Source organism: Colletotrichum destructivum, chromosome 8, assembly GCF_034447905.1.
Source record: "Colletotrichum destructivum chromosome 8, complete sequence".
NCBI lineage: Eukaryota > Fungi > Ascomycota > Sordariomycetes > Glomerellales > Glomerellaceae > Colletotrichum > Colletotrichum destructivum.
This window is the reverse complement of record NC_085903.1, coordinates 794,239-807,849: the sequence shown is the minus strand read 5'-3', so window position 1 is coordinate 807,849 and position 13,611 is coordinate 794,239. Positions and strand designations below refer to the sequence as shown.

The window sequence follows — 13,611 nt, the reverse complement described above, 5'->3', positions numbered from 1 at the left end:
CATATAACCCCACCGACCCGGCGCACTGCCTTTCCTAGCTGCCTGCGGTAGGTAGCAGCAGCAGCAGCACTGTAACCCCCCTGGACATTTTCGCCAAACCCCTCCCCAGGGAGAGAGAGAGCGCAGAGCTCTGAACAAACACTCTTGATGCATCATGCGTCTCGCAGCGTACTGCGCCTTGCCAGCACACTCTTCTTCGGTCCGCGATTCCTAATCTGCCGCACGATGGCCACCGCCGGTCGGACATATAACGTCAGTCGCCTTTTCCCGCTGTCTTGCGACTGTTTGCTGGGGAAACACGATGCTGCTCCGACGTCGGAGGAGGGGCATATTTCGCTGTGTGCCGTGCTACAGTAGAGGGGGAACGAACAAAAGCGACGAAAGAAGCACCGGGCTGACGATTGATGATGCGGACAGGATGCCGTCGACGCATTGAACACACTGCAGACGCCCTTCGCCGTCATCGAGGCGAGGCGTAAGGCCGGCATTCGACCCGACGAGGCTTCGGTCAAGGAGATGCGCGCATACCTCGCGCGCGTTGGGTACTCGGTACGGACAATCCTTCCCCGCGATGTTGATGATAATACTACTAGAAGCAGTGGTATTGGTGGCGGATGTTCCTTGGACGAGCTCAACCTGGCTAACTCTTGTCTCTTCGTCCTCCCCCTAGATCCCCGACCTCGACGGCCTCAACGTCATTCACGTCGCCGGCACCAAGGGCAAGGGCAGCACGTGTGCCTTCACCGACTCGATCCTCGCGCGGCATCGAGCCGCGTCCCCGTCGTCCGTCCCGCGCAAGGTCGGCTTGCTCATCTCGCCGCACCTGATCGCCGTGCGCGAGCGCATCCGCATCAACGGCGCGCCTCTCTCTGAGACGCTCTTCGCGCGCTACTTCTTCGAGGTCTGGGACCGCCTGGGCGAGAGCCGGGCCGAGGAGGACGCCGTGGCGCTGGGCACGCGGCCGATCTACTCGCGATACCTGACCCTCGTGGCCTTGCACGCCTTCGTGCGGGAGGGGTGCGACTTGGCGATCCTCGAGACGGGCATTGGCGGCGAGTATGACGCGACCAATGTTGTGGCGCGGCCCGTGGCGACGGGCATTACGACGCTGGGCATCGACCACGTCTTCGCGCTCGGCGACACGGTCGGCAAGATCGCGTGGCACAAGGCGGGCATCATGAAGCGCGGGAGCAAGGCTTTTTCTGTCGAGCAGGTGCCGGAGGCGCAGGACGTGCTGGAGGCCAGGGCGCGGGAGAAGGGCGTCGAGATGGAGACTGTGGTCGTCGACCCGCGGCTCGAGGGCGTCAAGATCCGGCCGGACGCAACATTCCAGAAGAGAAACGCGAGCCTAGCCATCCGGCTCGCCGAGGCGGCGCTTGAGAGGGTCGACCCGGACGGGTTCCGGCGTGGCGACGCTGCCGAGAAACTGCCAAAGGCCTTTGTCGAAGGGCTGGAGCAGGTTGTCTGGCGTGGGCGGTGCGAGGTCAAGGACGAGGGCCGGGTCGTGTGGCACGTCGACGGCGCGCACACTACGGACAGCCTGCGAGTGGCGGCGCGGTGGTTCGCCGACGAGACGGCGGCAAAGGGCAGAAGGGGGCCGAGGGCGCTGGTGTTCAACCAGCAAGGTCGGACCGAGGCCATCGATTTCCTGGACGGTGTGTACGAGGGGGTCAAGAGAGGGGATGGGAGCGGCGCGTTCGACACGGTCGTGTTCTGCACGAATGTCACGTATGCCCAGACCGGGTACAAGCGAGGTGAGTTTCGATCGTCGCCTTGTCCTCTGTCTACATCCGATTGGGACGGTTTGGGGAAGAGACCTGCGAAGTGACTGATTGACTAACCGACAACCGCAGACTTTGTCAATCACCAGTACGACGCCAAGGCCATCGAGGCCATGACGGTGCAGCGGCAGTTCGCGGAGCGGTGGGCGAAGCTAGACCCGGCGGCCGACGTGCGCGTCGTGCCGACTATCGAGGAGGCGTTGGACCTCGTCCGCGGTATCGGCGAGGGCGTCGCCGAGGGCGAGAGCGTGCAGGCCCTCGTGACGGGGAGCCTGCACCTCGTGGGCGGCGCGCTAGGGATCCTCGAGGGTGCGGACGCCTTGTAAAGGTGTATCGTCTCAAAGACTCGGACGACGGACATATAAGGATGGGATAGACGGGCACGCAAGCATAGATGGACGGACGGTGGGACACATCGAATCGGCATACAGGGGGGCGCACGCCCTCGCGGGTTCAACTCTATAGATTTTTTATTCCATTTTTATGCCATTATACGATTCAAAGGTCACAGTAGCCCTTCCGGCTCCAGCAGGCCGATGACGTTACCAACGAGATACATGCTGCCCGTGACGAGGACTCTGATGCTCTGCGCCTCCGTGGTGGTGGCGGCGGCTAGGGCGTCGATGGCGTTCTTCATCTCGACCAGGTCCCGGCAGACGAAGGCCTCGACGGCGGGATACGCCTCCCTGAATGCTGCGGCACACTTCTCCTGGACGGCGACGTCGGCCTTCTCGGCGTCGCTGGCCCTGTCGTTCCTCGTGAAGACTGCGCTGCGAAGCCTCGACCCGACGTCGACGCCGGCGGCTTCCATCTCCCTCAAAAGGCCCAGGAGGAGCGCCGAGGCGTCGCGCTCTTGCTGGTTGAAGACGAGTACAAAGTCGGCGTCCGGGCGGCGTTCGGCCACGACGGGCGCCATCCAGCGCGCCACCTCGGCCAGGCTGTCGGCGTTGTGGGCGCCGTCGAGGTGCCACGACACGCCGGCCCGCTCGATGACCTCGTGCCGACCGCGCAACGTCGCCTCCCGCAGCCCGTCGACGATGGTCTCGGACACGTCACGGAGCCGAGGCGGCGGCAGCGGCGGCACCGTTGCCGTCTTCGCTCCTGGTCCTACCCCTGCGTCTACGCCTCGCGCTTCGAGGACCTGCAGGTGACGCGTCGCAGCGAGGGCGGCGAGGGCCTGGTTCCTCCTTTGGAAGTCGCCGCCCGGCAGCTTGGCGCCCGGCACGCCGGACCAGGCGAGGACGTCGTCGTCGGGCACCTCGACCAGCTCGGCGCCGATCTCGCGGGCGCGGGCGCGGAGGACGGCCATAACGGCGGGCTGGGCGTCGAGGCGTCTCGTGAAGGCGGCGACGCCGGGCTTCATGACGCCGGCCTTGTGCCAGGCGATGGCCTCGGGGGTGTCGCCGAGCATGGCGACGTGGTCGACGCCAAGCTGGGTGATGACGGCGGCGGTGACGGGACTGAAGACGGAAGAGGAGGAGGAGGCGGGCGGGAGGACGACGGCGTTGGTGGCGTCGTACTCGCCGCCGATGCCGCACTCGAGCACGACGGAGCGGACGCCCTCGCGGAGGAAGAGGTGCAGGGCGAGGAGGGTGAGGAAGCGGAAGTAGAAGGGCTTGGAGCCGGCAGGGATGGCGAGGGCGTCGTCAGCGGGCGCGGCGGAGAGGGCGTCCCAGAGCTCGAAGAAGGCGGCGGCGAAGAGGGCCTGGTCGACAGGGCGGCCGTCGATGGCGATGCGCTCGCGCGGGGTGACGAGGTGCGGGGAGGTGTAGGTGCCGACGCGGCCGGCGACGGAGCGGGAGGGGGAGGAGAGGAGGGCGGAGGTGGTGAGGGCCGCGACGGAGCCTTTCCCTTTTGTGCCGGCGACGTGGATGTAGGAGAGGGTCGAGAGGCGGTCCGGGGTCAGGCCGGCGCGGAGGAGCCAGGCGCGCATCTCGGGGATGGCGAGGAGGTTCGGGTCGGCGGGAGGGGGTTTCGGGGTGGTGGTAGCATCTTGAGGTTCCGGGTCTTTGGGTTTGGAGCCGAAGAGGGCGTGGATCTTGAGATTGGGGATGAGAGTGTTGAGGAGGGCGAGGGCGTCGGCGTAGGTTCGTGATGATGATGGCGATGATGATGATGAGTTAGAGGAGGACATGGTGGCGATGAGACGGCAGGGCGATAAGACTGGGCGGAAGAAGAGGAGGGCGTGCTTGATGGAAAGCGAAGTGGCCGAGGTGTGTCGGAGGAGGAGCGGCCTCATGGATGAGATGGCGGGTGTGAAGGTTGACTATGATGTCGAAAGGAGCATCATAGGAGCTACGGTCGACGGCTTGGAGGTGTGGATTATTGAGTGGGTGAGTGAGTGAGCGAGCGAACCAGTACGTGAGTGAATGCGCTCATGTGTGGTGGGTGGTGACGAAGTTTGAGATGAGGCTGAGATTAGGTTGTGAGTGAAGCTTTTAGGTGAGTGAGTGAGTTCCACATGGGTTGAGGTTATTTGAGGGAGCGTTCGGCTCCACTTTGCAGCCTCCCTGGAACTATAATATTGTATCCGTACAGTACAGCACCTACCGTCAAGACCATGAAGGCACGGGCTGATCAACATGTCTCTCCTGTTTAGGAGGCTGGAAATCTCGGATGTACAAACTCGGTCTGTCTTGTTCACTTGGATTTCCGCCCGAGACCGAGACGCAAGAGGATACAGACAAGCATATCCGGCCCCGGCATTCCGGAGGGCCGGGTTCGGGGTTTAGCTCTCCGGCCGGGTGCTTTCTACGCATCACCTGCGCGGCCTTGCCTAACTTACTTTGTCAGATATTCTGCCCACCAGTGGGCTGCCATTTGGAATCGATTGTTTGGCAGGCAGGTCATCCAATGGCCCGCACGACGACAGGCACGACAATGACAAGCCCTTCCTGACAAGCCGGGGGAAGAATGGTACAGGTAGGCCCTCGGATGGCAGGCAGGGGATTCGGCTCGGTGAGCGGAGCGGGGGCTTTCCTTGCAGTGATGCTTTGTCAGCAGCCGATGCGGGGCCGGATCAAGGCACCTATGGCAGGTACCCAGGTACTTACACAACTCACATGTACCTTTTAGTGTCGTACAAGTCGCATTTGCCCCAGTCTCCCTCCTCCCAGGGGTGGTCTCCCGGGGGGTCTCAAACCACCAACAAACACAGCAGCACCATTTTTTTAGCCGATTCGGCAACGCGGCTACCAGTTCACGAGGTGCACTGCACACCTGGACACCACACCACACAACCATTTCCCCTGCTTCCTAGGCGGTACGGAGTACAAGTACAGCCTATGCAGACGGTGGTAGACGGTAGACCTTAGCCGATTTCAAGGACCCGGCAGACGCGCCATGGACCCGGTGGGCCATGTCGGAGCCCATGTGGAGGTGCTTGTCATCGACTTTGTCATGGGAATCGAATCCTCCCTCCTGCGTCTCTCTTTTTTTTTGCTGTCTTTTTTTCTTTCTTTCTTTTTTCTGTTTACTCTCTCTTTCTCTCCCCCTTCCCTTTGCAATCATGACGACGGCGAGATTCCTTCTCCTCAGTGTCAGCATCGTACCTTAGCTCGGGCATCATCGTTGCTCACGCGGCACAACGCTCGTCTTCGCATGTCGGATTGTAGCTTGCTGAATCTCATCGTTCATTCTTAGAACCGAATGTTGTCGGCTTGTCTGATCGATCCAAACGTGCTCATCTCACTAATAACTTCGTCTGACCGTCTCTCTTGAATCACCACCACAGAGCTTTCACCTTCCTGCCTGTTATACTCATCAATGACACAACATCAACTGCGCGAGGTCCACGACGACGAAAAACTCGACGATATCGAACGCGCTGCGGCCGCCTCCCAGACCGAACGTGGGTCGACGAAGACGACGACGACGACCAGCACCGACTCGCAGACCATTCGCAGCAACCATGACGGCGCCGACGACATGAATCCCGGGACCGCCAAGTCTGGTGCGCATCCCGGCGACGCCACCGCCACTGCTGGTGGTGACACGACCGCCGAGACAAAAGAGGCGTCCGGGGACCATCCTCCCACCACCGCCACTGCCACCGCCGCCGCCGACGACGACCCGGAGGCCGGCCGCACGAAACTCGAGACACTGCTCATCGTGCTCTCACTCTGCGCCGCTCTGTTCCTGGCCGCCCTTGATGTCACCATCATCACCACCGCTGTGCCCACCATCGCCGAGGAGTTCAACAGCAACATCGGCTACATCTGGATCGGCAGCGCCTACCTCCTCGCCAACGCCGCCTTTGTGCCGACCTGGGGCAAGATCTCGGATATCTGGGGTCGGAAGCCCGTGCTGCTGTCCGCCGTCGGCGTCTTTTGGATCGGCTCATTGATCTGCGGCCTGGCCACGAGTATGGGGTAAGTTCACTCTCACCGGGTTCTTTGCCACCCGATTCTCTCGCTGGATGATTGTTTGGTGTCGGCCACTCACACCCACTTCCTAGAATGTTGATCGGCGCCCGCGCGATCCAGGGTATCGGCGGCGGCGGTATCATCGTGCTCGTCAACATCTGCATCAGCGACCTCTTCTCCATGCGCCAGCGCGGCGTCTACTTCGGCATCATGGGCATGGTCTGGGCCGTCGCCTCGGCCGTCGGCCCCGTTGTTGGCGGCGTCTTCACGAGCCAGGTGACGTGGCGCTGGTGCTTCTACATTAACCTGCCCATCTCGGGCGTCGGCATCGTCGTGCTCTTCTTCGTCCTCAAGCTGCACAACCCGCGCACCCCGGCCCTCGAGGGCCTCCGCGCCATCGACTGGATCGGCACCCTCACCATCATCGGCGGCACCCTCATGTTCCTTTTCGGCCTCGAGTTCGGCGGCGTGAGCCACCCCTGGACCTCCCCCACCGTCGTCTGCCTCATCGTCTTCGGCATCGTCACCATCGCCCTCTTCGCCGTCAACGAGGCCAGGTACGCCCGCTACCCCGTCATCCCCATGCACCTGTTCCGGAGCTGGTCCAACGCCGCCGCCTTCGCCACCGCCTTTTGCCACGCCTTCGCCTTCATCTCCGGCAGCTACTGGCTGCCCCTCTACTTCCAGGGCGTCCAGGGCGTCTCGTCCCTTCTGTCGGGCGTCTACCTGCTGCCCTATGTGCTCTCCCTCTCCCTCATGTCCGCCGTCGCCGGCGTGCTGATCCGCAAGACGGGCAACTACCTCTACCTCATCATCGGCGGCATGTTCGTCGCCACCCTCGGCTTCGGCCTCTTCTACGACCTGCCGCCCGACCGCAACTTCGTCAAGATCGTCCTTTACCAGATGGTCGCCGGCCTCGGCATCGGCCCCAACTTCCAGTCCCCGCTCATCGCCCTGCAGACCTCGGTCGAGCCGCGCGACATCGCCGCCGCCACCTCGGCCTTTGGCTTCGTCCGCCAGATGGGCACCTCCATCTCCGTCGTCATCGGCGGCGTCGTCTTCAACAACGAGATGCAAAAGCAGAACCCGCGCCTGCGGGAGCGCCTGGGGCCGGACCTCGCCGATATGCTGTCCGGCTCGAGCGCCGCGTCGAGCGTCGGCGTCGTGGCGAACCTGCGCGGCGAAGAGGGGCGCATCGCGCGCGGCGCCTACCTGACGAGCCTGAGGACCATGTACATCGTCTACGTCGCCTTCGCGGGGCTGGGGCTCGTCATGAGTTTGTTCATCAGGCAGAAGAAGCTGAGCAACAAGCACACGGAGCACAAGACGGGGCTCAAGACGCTGCGGAGCCGGACCGGTCGGTGAGCGGGGTGCCGCGTGCCCGTCGGTTCTGTTTTTTTCTTTTCTGTTGAGATTCATTGCATGGCGTTGGGCAAATAGGCATATGCATAGGCATCGCTTTCTTCTTCTTTTTTCTATCTGCCGCAAACATCTAGCGTATACCAAAAATGGATGCTTTTTCTTTCTGGACCCGGGTCTTCGGCACCGCAATGTCCGCCTTGTGCATCTCCGCCATCATGCGGCACCACTGTGTGATATCCGGCTATGACCTGCAGAGAGGCTCAACCGCCCCCTCCCCGCCGCATTCAGGCTAAATGGGTGAAATGTGTTGGGGTACGGGACTATTCGTCTCTCAGGAACCCAGACTCTTGGTTATGGAGACCTCTGAACAAGCTTCCGCTCACCCGGGATGATGGGGAACGTTGCAACGAGCACTCAACACGGCAACGGAGGCTAGCAGACAGGCGCCGGCCGTGGCGTCCTCGGAGGAGACGAGCTGTACTATTGCCATCCATATCCATATTGCAGTCCATGTCGAGATGTCATGTCGGAGACTGTGATCGAGTTTGGCGGACCTGCTCTCGCTCAGCCCGGGCGTCTTGGACCACGGTTTACTACATACAGCGGCGGGCTTTCACTGCTCGAAGCAGGCGGCTTCGGCTGGGGCTTCATTGGCGGAATCAAGGGAACGATGAATCCACTCGTGGGGAAATACTTCCGATTCGGGCCCGGAGGTCAGGGGCTTCGATCCGTGGTTCGACTGTGTTCCCAGTTAATCAGGGGCAGCTTTGTACGCTCTCTCGCTCATGAGTTTAAATCTCTATTAATCAGGAAATTGGGAAAGGGGGGAGGGGGGGCAGTTCACAAATAATGATTGTGGTGGGAAGACACTTGACCTCCCTCTTAACCCTCGTATAGGCTGGGCACATGCAGACGGCTGTAAGATCAAATAGGCTGAGGTCCATCTTTGTTGGTCCTCACATGGGAACAGTCTTGTTACGTCGTGGTCTGGAGGGGCCCGAAGAACTTCACATGCGCGGGGTCGCAGACACCAGCCTACTATCTCCCGGAATCAAGACGTCCGCTGCCTCCATCAATGGCTGCCGATATGGCGTGGACATCTATATAATACCTGCTTCGTCCCTGGGGCTACATATTCCCCACCCAGCTCTACCCTCGAACAGCCTCATCCATCCATCCATACGACATCCCAGGGCCCCCACCTCCCAAGATGCGTCTGTCGTCCCTCCTCGCCGCCGCCGCAGCCGGCCTCGGCTCCCTCGCGAGCGCCGCCTCCCTCCAGCAAGTCACCTCGTTCGGCGCCAACCCTTCGGGCGCCAAGATGTACATCTACGTCCCGGACCGCCTCGCCGCGAACCCGCCCGTCATCGTCGCGATCCACTACTGCTCGGGGACGGCGAGCGCGTACTTCTCCAACACGCCCTACAGGGGGTACGCCGACACGTACGGGCTGATCGTCGTGTACCCGGAGTCGCCCTACAGCGGCACGTGCTGGGACGTGAGCTCGCGGGCGTCGCTGACGCACGGCGGCGGGGGCAACAGCAACGCCATCGCGAACATGGTGACGTACACGCTCGACAAGTACAACGGGGACCGCAGCAGGGTGTTCGTGACGGGGACGTCGTCGGGGGCCATGATGACGGTGAGTTGCTTTCGTCTCACTACCGGGGGCTGGTTTACCTAGGGAACAAGGGGAGGGGAGAAGAGGGGCCAGAAAAGGTCAAGGAAATGCGCCAAAAGCGAAGGAAATGCAAAACAAGAACGAAGGAAAGAAGAAGAAAAACAGGAGAAGAAGCCACACATGCTGACCACCAAACACCCAGAACGTCATGGCGGCGACGTACCCCGAGCTCTTCGCCGCCGGGATCGCCTACTCGGGCGTGCCGGCCGGCTGCTTCTACACGGGCACCGTCAACGGCTGGAACTCGACGTGCAGCCAGGGCAACTCGGTCGCGACGCAGCAGGCGTGGGCGCAGACGGCGCTCGATATGTACCCGGGGTACTCGGGCCCGCGGCCGCGCATGCAGATCTACCACGGCAGCGCCGACACGACGCTGTACCCGCGCAACTGGAACGAGACGGTCAAGCAGTGGGCGGGGGTGTTCGGGTACGGCGCCGCGCCGCTGCAGACGCTGCCGGGGACGCCGGGCGCGCAGTACACCAAGTACGTGTACGGGCCGAACCTGGAGGGGATCTACGGGACGGGGGTCGGACACAGCGTACCGGTGATGGGGGCGGAGGACCTGAAGTGGTTCGGGATCACGGTGGGTTTTCTTCTTCTTCTTCTTCTTCTTCTTCTTCTTCTTCTTCTTCTTCTTCTTCTTCTTCTTCTTCTTCTTCTTCTTCTTCTTCTTCTTCTTCTTCTTCTTCTTCTTCTTCTTCTTCTTCTTCTTCTTCTTCTTCTTCGTCGTCGTCCGTTTTTGTTGACTTTACGAAACAGGGCGGATCTACCCAGCCCGGGACCACTGCCACTACGGCTACAAGTACGACGATGAGGACGACGCAGAGCTCGGCTCCGCCGCCGGCGACTTCGACGGCGAGCGCGCCGCCGACCGGGGGCGGATGCACGGTGGCCAGATGGGGCCAGTGCGGCGGCAGCGGATGGGGAGGGTGCAGCGTTTGCGCGAGCCCGTATACCTGCCAGGCCGCGAACCAGTGGTATTCTCAGTGTCTGTGAGCCGGCCGTGGCCGACTTTGTCCTGTTTGTTCTGTTTGTTCTGTTTGTTCGTCCGGTTCTGGCTGCCGAGGCCGGAGGACACGGGGTGCCGTGGTGGGGCCGTCCAAGAACTCGGGTCCGTGATTCCGGTTGACCGAGCCGAGCGTTGCCGGGGGTGTTGGGAAAATGCGGGAGGGGGAGGAGGGAGCATCGTTTGCGTCGTTTGTTCTTCGCCAACCCTACACTACCTACTTAGCCAAAGTTGGTTATGAGGACATCTGGGCCCCGAATCGGCTGTTGCATGACTCTCATCCCTGAAAGAACAGAGAGAAAAAGAAAGAAAAAAAAAACCAACGGAGATTATTATCGTTAGCACATCGGTTAGCAACGACAGAACACCCCCTTGTCTACCGCCGACTTTTCGGTCTTAAAGTCTGTGTCTCCCTCCCTCCCCCCCCCACCCCCAAGACCATTGTCGGGTCCAGCTCCGACCAAGAATCTGGTAGTCGAGCAGGCTCGTGTATGGCACCATCAGGAGAGCCCCGACGGTGGCCGATGGGAAGCAGGAATTCAAGCAAGATGCGGCAGGATTGTCGCCGTAAAGTATTGCGTGATAGCGGAGAGACATCGCGCGTTGGGTGCTTGGCGGATCCTGGCCGACCAACCGTCCCCGCGATGGGACGGCGGCAGCTTCAAAACCCCATTGCATCTTTCGATAACGACATCCGGGAGGCCCCACCGCGCCCTTGGGTTAGGTGCAATACCCGTCTTATAAGTTGAAGGAGAGTCGCCGCGTAAGACTTTCTCTAGGCGCCTGGCAGGGTGTCTCTGTGAAGCACACGTGCATACATGCTGGCCATAGGTTTCCCAACGTGTTGCATAACGTGCCAGTTCCAACCTACGTCGACACGCCCATTATAAACTCCCAGCCATGGCCGACGACGAGAAGGGGCCGGCCGGTCCCCAAGTGACGAGCCAGTCCAAGGGCAAGACCGTCACGGAGAAGAACGCCGACGTGACGCTGCGGCTGCTCGAGCAGCATGGCGACGACTTCGGGCCGCTGACTCCCGAGCTGGAAAAGAAGATCCGCAGGAAGCTCTACCTCCGCGTCATGACTCTGCTGTCTGCCATCAACATCATGCTGTTTGTGAGTTAACTGACCTCAGGAAGGTGGGGGGGATCTCTACCCTGGCTCCCCCCATCCTTGATGGAACTTGAATCACTTACACGAGTCTTCGTCAAGGTCGACAAGTCCACGCTCGGGTACGCCGCGATCCTGGGGCTGTTCGAGGAGACCGGCATCAGACAGACCGAGTACAACAATCTGAACACCATGTTCTACGTCGGTACGATGGAAATGCCCTGCTCACTTGCACACACAGACATGCGCACACACTCCCCTTGGTCGAATGCGCAACACCACTGACGTCCCCCCGTTCTTCCTAGGATACCTCGCGTTCCAATGGCCCGGCCACTACCTGATGCAGAAGCTGCCGTTCGGCAAATACGTCGCCGTCACCATCTTCGCGTGGTCCGTCATCATCTTCCTGCACTGCGTCGCGACGCGGTACGCCGGCCTCGTGGTGATGCGCCTGGCGCTCGGCGCCGCCGAGGCCGTCATCGTGCCGGCCATGGAGATCACCATCGGCATGTTCTTCAACCGCCACGAGCAGTCCTTCTTGCAGCCCGTCCTCTGGATCACCTGTCAGGCGGCGCCCCTCGTCACGGGGTTCCTCTCGTACGGCCTGCTCTGGACGACGGGGCCCGTCCTGCCGTGGAAGCTGCTGCACGTCGTCACGGGCGGGCTGACGCTGTTGCTGGCCGTGTGGGTGTGGTTCGACTACCCGAGCAACCCGGCCGAGGCGCGCTTCCTGACGCTCGAGGAGAAGGTGCACGTCATCCGCCGCGTGCACCGGGCGCACCAGAGCTCCATCGAGCAGAAGCAGTTCAAGCGGGAGCAGTTCGTCGAGACCATGAGGGACCCCGTCTCGTGGCTGTTCGCGCTGCAGTCCTTCACCCTCATGTACTCCAACAACCTCAACTACGGGCAGAAGAACCTCATCACGACGTCCATCGGCATCAAGCCGCTCGGGTCGACGCTCGTCGCGGCGGCGGGCGGCGCCTTCGGCATGGCCTGCTGCGTCGTCGCCACGTTGGCGCTGCGCCGGTGGCCGCGGAACCTCGCGCTGCACGGGACGGTGTGGTGCCTCCCGGCCGTCGCGGGCGGCGTGGCCATGGTGACCATCGACTGGGGCTCCAAGATCGCGCTGCTGGGGTCGCTGATCCTGGCGGCGAGCACGTACGGCGTCACGTACATCATCGCGCTGGGCTGGACAACGTCGACGGCGGCCGGGTACACCAAGAAGCTGACGCGCAACGTCATGTTCATGCTGGGCTACAGCGTCGGCAACCTCGTGTCGCCGCAGATCTGGGTGGCGGGCAACGGGCCGCGCTTCTACGGCGCGTGGGCGTCCATGATCAGCGTCAGTTGGGTCGGCACGCCGCTCATCCTGTGGGTAATCCGCTTCATCCTCGCGCGGCGCAACGCCGAGCGGCGCGAGTACATTGCCGGCCTGAGCGACGACGAGCGCGAGGGCTGGGTCGAGCAGGTGGGCGAGGACGGCGAGGTCGTCAGGGTCAAGGTTGACATGGCCGTGCTGGACCTGACGGACCTGCAGAACAAGCAGTTCATATATCCTCTGTGAGGGGGTCTGTCAGCTTTGCCTTTTGGGGAGATGTATATCACGAGAGACCTTGAAAAGCAAGTTGAAAGCGACTGGCAGATGGACAGCTTTGCGCACTCTTGCCTAGTGTCTTATACAGTAAAAAGACTATCTGATATGGGTGGGTTTCTTGAATCTTTCTCTCTCTCTCTCCTCTGAACATGATGACCGTTTCCGTACGTAATGCTTTGTGTGGTATGTAAATGATGTATTGCAAACTCGTAACATTGAGAGGGAGAAGGGCCGGGATGTCGCTGAGCTGGAGGAGCTCAGTAACGCGCGAAAGGCATCTCGGGGCAAGGCAAGTCAAGTCCGAGGCAGCGCCGGCTGTGGAACACTCGAATCGGACTTTTTGCCGCCGGAATGCAGGCGTACTGCATCCAAGCCGGTAATTCCGCAGCGTTCTCCAACGCAGGCGGTTGCCTCTTAACTACCCGCGCGGCTCCAGCATGAACGAACGTGGTGGATTCGTAGTCTGCCGGGTCTTGTGGAAACTCGGAGGTGACCTACGTCTCAGGCGGCGGACTTGTAGGAATTACGGAATTACGGATATACGGGACCGTGTGTATCTGTACGGACGGATACCAGGTCACCTGAATGACTCGTCTCAAGGTTGGCACGGAACTGTGCATTTTGACACTTTCCGAAGATGAATCGGGTGTTTTTTTGCGACATCGACTGTTGAGTTCAACAGGCGTTCATCCGGTGTTTTGACGGTACTTAAG

At 61.4% G+C, this 13,611-nt stretch overlaps 5 protein-coding genes across 5 annotated transcripts; 4 read left to right on the top strand and 1 right to left on the bottom strand.

The window, feature by feature from the left end:
- Positions 1-225: 225 nt before the first annotated feature.
- CDEST_12106 (Putative folylpolyglutamate synthetase, mur-like, catalytic domain superfamily) lies at positions 226-2,107 on the top strand (the record flags this gene model as incomplete). The annotated part of the gene is made up of 4 exons (XM_062928262.1): positions 226-252; positions 418-549; positions 671-1,754; positions 1,854-2,107. The coding sequence occupies 4 exons, from the start codon at positions 226-228 to the stop codon at positions 2,105-2,107; spliced, it is 1,497 nt and encodes a 498-aa protein (XP_062784313.1).
- A 176-nt stretch (positions 2,108-2,283) lies between these two features.
- On the bottom strand, positions 2,284-4,198 carry CDEST_12105 (Putative folylpolyglutamate synthetase, mur-like, catalytic domain superfamily). The gene has a single exon (XM_062928261.1). The coding sequence runs from the start codon at positions 4,018-4,020 to the stop codon at positions 2,287-2,289; it is 1,734 nt and encodes a 577-aa protein (XP_062784312.1). The 5' UTR covers positions 4,021-4,198; the 3' UTR covers positions 2,284-2,286.
- A 1,045-nt stretch (positions 4,199-5,243) lies between these two features.
- CDEST_12104 (Putative major facilitator superfamily, MFS transporter superfamily) lies at positions 5,244-7,719 on the top strand. The gene is made up of 2 exons (XM_062928260.1): positions 5,244-6,151; positions 6,238-7,719. Exons 1-2 carry the CDS (start codon positions 5,547-5,549, stop codon positions 7,508-7,510), a joined length of 1,878 nt encoding a protein of 625 aa, XP_062784311.1. The 5' UTR covers positions 5,244-5,546; the 3' UTR covers positions 7,511-7,719.
- Positions 7,720-8,664: 945 nt separating this feature from the next.
- On the top strand, positions 8,665-10,435 carry CDEST_12103 (Putative esterase, PHB depolymerase, alpha/Beta hydrolase; the record flags this gene model as incomplete). The annotated part of the gene is made up of 3 exons (XM_062928259.1): positions 8,665-9,149; positions 9,331-9,775; positions 9,948-10,435. Exons 1-3 carry the CDS (start codon positions 8,718-8,720, stop codon positions 10,433-10,435), a joined length of 1,365 nt encoding a protein of 454 aa, XP_062784310.1. The 5' UTR covers positions 8,665-8,717.
- Positions 10,436-11,094: 659 nt separating this feature from the next.
- On the top strand, positions 11,095-12,868 carry CDEST_12102 (Putative major facilitator superfamily, MFS transporter superfamily; the record flags this gene model as incomplete). Its single annotated transcript, XM_062928258.1, has 3 exons — positions 11,095-11,310; positions 11,407-11,509; positions 11,610-12,868. The coding sequence occupies 3 exons, from the start codon at positions 11,095-11,097 to the stop codon at positions 12,866-12,868; spliced, it is 1,578 nt and encodes a 525-aa protein (XP_062784309.1).
- Between the last annotated feature and the right edge of the window lie 743 nt (positions 12,869-13,611).